The following is a 7500-nucleotide window of genomic DNA, read 5'->3' on the forward strand; positions in this document are numbered from 1 at the left end:
AATAAAAGAGTGGTTTGGTTTAGGGCATAAAGCACACATACACACACAAACAAACAAACAAATACAAACAAACACGAATACGCACACACACACACACACACACACACACACGAATACGCACGCACACAAGCACGCGCGCGCACACGCAGACACATATACAAGCAAAAGAAGGAAAAAAAATCGAAATAACTTCTCGATGCAATGACTTTGTCCCATTTTTTTTGATAATTATATGGAAGTAACATCTATGTTATATAAGCTTTATATATATATATATATATATATATATATATATATATATATATATATATATATATATCAAAACTTCATACAAGTGAAGAAAAGGAAGAACAGCGAGAATTTTCAAAAATTAATCTGAATTTTCAAAAACGAACCTGAATTTTTAAAAACGAATCTGAATTAAAAAAAAAAACAAACAATATGATCAAATTATGTATATCTACTTTCCTGTTTTCACGATGTATTTGATCATATTCAGAAATAAACCAACACTGCGAATTTTCTTTTCCTGTAATTCCTAAGTCAAGACTTAGACGAAAACTTATAAACTCGCTATCACTCGCTGCTTATTTATGCAGTTACTCTGAAAGTTATTTAATCTTCTGCATGCACGGGTTGTTTGAGTAAATGCGGCAAATCAAAGTCTCGTGCCTCTCCAGATTGCAGAGCTTGAGTTGTTTTAATCCAACACTGAGAAACTTAATGATATTGGAAGTGACTCATTTCTTAGCCGAGATCTTGAATGATTTACGAGAATCTTTTTTTTTCAACTTGTAAATATATGCAGTGTGATTGTATAAATGCGTGTATATATACAGATATATACGTACATACATGAATAAATACGTATACAGATACATACGTAAACACACACACACACACACACACACACACACACACACACACACACACACACACACACACACACACACACACACACACTATCTTTGCGCGTGTGTGTATGTGTTCGTTCATACTTAGCGCGTTTTTAATTTAAGTTTCAGGATCACGAATCTCACAACAGACACGTTATACCGAGAATACTTGATGTGGAATGTCATGCACGTGTGTTGGTTCCGAAAGGCGGTTGGTGTCGCAAGGCTTCCTGGCTTTGAAGTTCCGTTAAATCGGCTTTTAAATAGAGGGCCGCGCCTTGTGTTCGTCCCAGTATGAATACCGTGGGCGTAAAGATTTACCCGAGATAAAGACCCAGGAACCAGGAGAAGGTGACAGATGGCCGGCTGAGTGTAATAGGATTACAGCTTTTAAATGCATGTTTAGTATATGAGATATTCATATCCAAAGAACATCGACGTGATTCATGTAAAAGTTAAAATCTGAATTATATGACATGGAAGCCATATTTAATTCGCAATGCGTATGAGTTAAGTCACTTCTATTCTAATGATTATTGGTTAGGGTTAGATTTTCACTCGAGTTTCACTTCAAATACGTCATCATATGTTAAGAGTTTCTTTTTTTTTTTCTTTTTTTTTTGAGATTGAGGAACTATGGCTACGTGCGAAGGATGGTCTATAATTTACGCCCCATAGTCCGTTTTATTCAAACAAACTACGATGACTATCCTGCGTGTAAACTTCTAAACTTTATAGGGGAAACGTTTAACAAAAACAAGGTACCACTACAGAGTTTGATAGTAATAGCAGAGATACATCGAAATCAACATGATCCATACTGATTTCCTTCTACGCGGAGGCATATTTCGTAATTGCAAAGCACGTACCAACCTTCGAATTCGTAAGTACCATAACAACACACCGGATTGCAAGCGACGCGACGTGGCATCGCGAGCAACGCAAACCTGGGGCTTCGGGGACAGTCACCTCATTGTTCATGAAGCAGTAGATGAGTGCAACGAAGAAACCCTGAAAGGCAGTGAGGAAAGTGGAGAAATACGTCCACACTGCGAACTGCACCAAGTTGCTGTCCAGCGGCGAGTGCACCATCTGCAGGCTGTTGGTGATGCCGAGGAGCGGTAGCAGCACTATTGCAGCCCTCACCGCCTTTCTGGGGAAGAAGGGGGGCGGGAATTAGCTTTTGCGGCGAAGTTGATGATGGCGAAGGTAATGTGAAGATGGAGGGTGATGGGGGTGATGTGAAGGCTGAGGAGTGATGGGGGGGGGGGTGATGTGAAGGCCTGGTAGTGATGGGGGTGATGTGAAGGCTGGGGAGTGATGGGGGGAGGGTGATGTGAAGGCCTGGTAGTGATGGGGGTGATGTGAAGGCCTGGTAGTGATGGGGGTGATGTGAAGGCTGGGTAGTGATGGGGTGAGGGGGGGAGGAAGTCCTCTACTGGGAAACTAGTGGTTGCTGTGAGAGGGATGCAAGGGGGTGGAATATGTTGCCAAATCCTAATTCTCTTTACTTCTTTCTTTCTTTTTCTCGAGGCGAAGGTGCAGTCTGGCTGAATTATACAAATGCGAGTAACTTCGTTGTATTTCAAATAACTATCACTATCAATGGATTACCATCACCAACTTGTCAAACTCCCACCAGTCATCACCAAACTGTCAAGCTGTCATCACTTATCAGCAACCTGTCAAACTGTCATCACTGTCATTACCAACCTGTCAAGTGCATCTTTACCTCTATGAAAGAAAAAAAAAAATAGAGGAACTATTTTTAATCAGTTTCACTTGCAACGCATTCATTTAGGCATAAGCATGTCTACAGTATATACCTAGGTCATGGCGTGAAGGGATTTTAGAAGCTTATATTTTTTAGTATCAGCAAGGGAAAAAAAGTAAATGTTTTACATATATGATAAAAAAATATATATATTACTCTCATTATCACTTCAGGGGGCACTTAAGACATTTACGTATGGGAGAGGAATAAGGCATTAGAATTATATATCAAAGGTCATTCTCTCTCTCTCTCTCTTTGCCTATAACTCTCTTATTTTTTCTCTTTCTCTCTTCTTCTCCCCCCTCCTCCTCCTCCTACTCCCTCTCTCTCTCTTTCTCTCTCTCTCCCCCCCTCCCCTCTCTCTCTCTCCCTTTCTTCTCCCTCCCTCCCCTCCCTCTCTCTCTCTCTTCTCCCTCCCTCCCCTCTCTCTCTCCCTCTCTCCCTCCCCTCCCTTCCCGCCTTTTCTCTCTCTTCTCACTCCTCCCCTCTCTCCATCCATCCCTCTCTCTCTCTCTCTTCTCCCATCTCTCTTTCTCCTCTCTCTCTCTCTCTCCCTCTCTCTCTCTCTCTCCTCTCTTCTCCCTCCCTCCCCCCCCCTCTCTCTTTCTTCTTCTCCTCCCTCCCTCCCTCTCTCTCTCTCCTTCTCTTCTCCCTCCTCTCCCCTCTCTCCCTTTCTTCTCCCTCCCTCCCTCTCTCTCTCTCTCTCTCTCCTCCCTCCCTCCCCTCCCCTCCTCTCTCTCTCTTCTCCCTCCCTCCCCTCCCTCTCTCTCTCTCTCTCCCTCTCTCTTTCTCCACTCTCCAGCTTTCATGAACTAACGGAAACTCACAATAGGCTTATGATTGTGTAAAGCAACACTGCAACAATACAAACTCAATATCCCGATAAACTCTACGAGCAACATAAGGTCGTGATTATGTCGTGAAAATCTGATGGAAAGTTTGAAGAAGAAATTGAAGAGGAGGAAGAAGAAAGAGACGAATAATGATAGTAAGAAAGAGAGGATTAACGATAATAAGAAAGAGACGACAAATAATAAGAAGAAAGAGACGAATAATGATAAAAAGAAAGAGACGACTAATAATTATAAGAAAGAGACGATTAATTATAATAAGAAAGAGACGAATAATAATAAGAAGAAAGACGCATAATAATAATAAGAAAGAGACGAATGATAATAATAAGAAATAGACGAATAATAATCATAAGAAAGAGACGATTAATGATAAGAAAGGGACGAATAATCATAATAATAATAAAGACACGAATAACAATAAGAAGAGACGAAAAATAATAAGAAAAAGATCAATAAGAAAAAAAAAAGAAAAATAGAAAAAAGGAAGAGAAACGAAAATATAAATATGAAGAAAGAGACCAATAAGAAAAAAGAAAAAAGAAAAGAAAAGAAAAATAGAAAAAAAAGAGAAGAAGATAAGAAAAGATAAATATGAAGAAAGAATAAAAAAGAGGTTTCCAGTTTGAGCGTTCTTTCATAGCCTAGCATTCAAACAGCCCTATTTGAAGTTCAGGCCGACCCGTTTATTGGATACACTCGTGTTTATTGTCCTTTGTTTGGTACACTTCTTGTTTCTTTTTGGATGGGGGTGGACCTCCCTATCCCCTCCCCTCCCCTCCTCCCCCCACCCCGGATATGCGGGAAATCTTTAGTGCCAAGGGAATCCTATAAACTTTGGAGTTAGTTAAACGAGCTTAGTGTTTACCAATTGGTGCTCTTAAACGGGGACTTCTGTGGGTGCGGAATTTACTTTCTTTCTCTCACTCTTTATCTTTGTTTCTCTCTCTCTCTCTTTCTCTTTGATTCTCTCCCTCTTTCTCTCTCTCTGTTTGTTCTATGTATCGTTTTGCCTTTCTTTGTCTTTCTACTTATTTGTCTCTCTCCCTTCCCCCTCTCTTTCTGTTTCTCTCTCTCTTTCTCTCTGTCATAAATTGAGATGATATTTAGTCTATATCTAAAGATGTTCTATTGTAGAGGCGATGGGGGTTTCTTGTAATAGGAATTATCAATAACGGTCTGTCGAATTACTCGTTACTTCTATTTAAATATGAAATCCTTGTCTTTTTGTCATTAACTATTAACTTTTTTTTTTCTTTTTTTTTAGCACGGAAGCCATCATCTTTTTTTTCTTCTTTTTTATGTGTGATATTATATTTCGTTGTAATACACCATAAAATCCACTGTATAATTCCAGTACATTTCGTAAATGATAACCTTCTATTAAACCGATTTTAGACACTTTAATAAAAAGCATTTTTTTTAACAGGGCCATATATTTGCACACCTTGTCAACCATGTGCAATTTCGAGCAAATTTCATATGGTCCTCGAACAAGTAAGGGTCTTTACGAAAATTATTATTTCGGACTCTATTTTTGAATTGTTTACTGACTCGGCTTTCATACGGTGTGAGGCTGCTCCGGCAATGGCTGTGAAACTGGTGTTAAATCCGGCAATGTCTGTGAAACTGGTGTTAAATCCGGCAATGTCTGTGAAACTGGTGTTAAATCCGGCAATGTCTGTGAAACTGGTGTTAAATCCGGCAATGGCTGTGAAACTGGTGTTAAATCCGGCAATGTCTGTGAAACTGGTGTTAAATCCGGCAATGTCTGTGAAACTGGTGTTAAATCCGGCAAAGTCTGTGAAACTGGTGTTAAATCCGGCAATGTCTGTGAAACTGGTGTTAAATCCGACAATGTCTGTGAAACTGGTGTTAAATCCGGCACTGTCTGTGAAACTGGTGTTAAATCCGGCAATGTCTGTGAAACTGGTGTTAAATGCGGCAATGTCTGTGAAACTGGTGTTAAATCCGGCAATGTCTGTGAAACTGGTGTTAAATCCGGCAATGTCTGTTAAACTGGTGTTAAATCCGGCAATGTCTGTGAAACTGGTGTTAAATCCGGCAATGTCTGTGAAACTGGTGTTAAATGCGGCAATGTCTGTGAAACTGGTGTTAAATCCGGCAATGTCTGTGAAACTGGTGTTAATTCCGGCAATGTCTGTGAAACTGGTGTTAAATCCAGCAATATCTGTGAAACTGGTGTTAAATGCGGCAATGTCTGTGAAACTGGTGTTAAATCCGGCAATGTCTGTGAAACTGGTGTTAAATCCGGCAATGTCTGTGAAACTGGTGTTAAATCCGGCAATGTCTGTGAAACTGGTGTTAAATCCAGCAATGTCTGTGAAACTGGTGTTAAATGCGGCAATATCTGTGAAACTGGTGTTAAATCCGGCAATGTCTGTGAAACTGGTGTTAAATCCGGCAATGTCTGTGAAACTGGTGTTAAATCCGGCAATGTCTGTGAAACTGGTGTTAAATCCGACAATGTCTGTGAAACTGGTGTTAAATCCGGCACTGTCTGTGAAACTGGTGTTAAATCCGGCAATGTCTGTGAAACTGGTGTTAAATGCGGCAATGTCTGTGAAACTGGTGTTAAATCCGACAATGTCTGTGAAACTGGTGTTAAATCCGGCAATGTCTGTGAAACTGGTGTTAAATCCGGCAATGTCTGTGAAACTGGTGTTAAATCCAGCAATGTCTGTGAAACTGGTGTTAAATGCGGCAATGTCTGTGAAACTGGTGTTAAATCCGGCACTGTCTGTGAAACTGGTGTTAAATCCGGCAATGTCTGTGAAACTGGTGTTAAATCCAGCAATATCTGTGAAACTGGTGTTAAATGCGGCAATGTCTGTGAAACTGGTGTTAAATCCGGCAATGTCTGTGAAACTGGTGTTAAATCCGGCACTGTCTGTGAAACTGGTGTTAAATCCGGCAATGTCTGTGAAACTGGTGTTAAATACGGCAATATCTGTGAAACTGGTGTTAAATGCGGCAATATCTGTGAAACTGGTGTTAAATCCGGCAATGTCTGTGAAACTGGTGTTAAATCCGGCAATGTCTGTGAAACTGGTGTTAAATTCGGCAATGTCTGTGAAACTGGTGTTAAATCCGGCACTGTCTGTGAAACTGATGTTAAAGTCGGGCACTGCCTGTTAAACTGGTGTTAAATCCGGCAATGTCTGTGAAACTGGTGTTAAATTCGGCAATGTCTGTGAAACTGGTGTTAAATCCGGCACTGTCTGTGAAACTGATGTTAAAGTCGGGCACTGTCTGTTAAACTGGTGTTAAATCCAGCAATGTCTGTGAAACTGGTGTTAAATCCAGCAATGTCTGTGAAACTGGTGTTAAATCCGGCACTGTCTGTGAAACTGATGTTAAAGTCGGGCACTGTCTGTTAAACTGGTGTTAAATCCAGCAATGTCTGTGAAACTGGTGTTAAATCCAGCAATGTCTGTGAAACTGATGTTAAAGTCCGGCACTGTCTGTTAAACTGGTGTTAAATCCAGCAATGTCTGTGAAACTGGTGTTAAATCTGGCAATGTCTGTGAAACTGGTGTTAAATCCGGCAATGTCTGTGAAACTGGTGTTAAATCCAGCAATGTCTGTGAAACTGGTGTTAAATCCGGCAATGTCTGTGAAACTGGTGTTAAATCCGGCAATGTCTGTGAAACTGGTGTTAAATCCGGCAATGTCTGTGAAACTGGTGTTAAATCCGGCAATGTCTGTGAAACTGGTGTTAAAGTCCGGCAATGTCTGTGAAACTGGTGTTAAATCCGGCAATGTCTGTGAAACTGGTGTTAAATCCGGCAATGTCTGTGAAACTGGTATTAATTCCGGCACTGTCTGTGAAACTGGTGTTAAATCCGGCAATGTCTGTGAAACTGGTGTTAAATCCGGCAATGTCTGTGAAACTGGTGTTAAATCCGGCAATGTCTGTGAAACTGGTGTTAAATCCGGCAATGTCTGTGAAACTGGT

The 7500-nt window shown here is 40.6% G+C and overlaps 1 protein-coding gene across 1 annotated transcript in view; it reads right to left on the reverse strand.

The window, feature by feature from the left end:
- LOC122252519 (PDF receptor) overlaps positions 1 to 7500 on the reverse strand; it is a 255856-nt gene that overhangs the window by 18927 nt on the left and 229429 nt on the right. The window contains exon 11 of the mRNA XM_086548185.1: positions 1866 to 2049. Coding sequence (XP_086404311.1) covers positions 1866 to 2049 — 184 coding nt within the window. The remainder of the gene's footprint in view (positions 1 to 1865; positions 2050 to 7500) is intronic.

Source organism: Penaeus japonicus, unplaced genomic scaffold (genome assembly GCF_977035675.1).
Source record: "Penaeus japonicus unplaced genomic scaffold, GWHDUDI00000001_assembly GWHDUDI00000020, whole genome shotgun sequence".
NCBI lineage: Eukaryota > Metazoa > Arthropoda > Malacostraca > Decapoda > Penaeidae > Penaeus > Penaeus japonicus.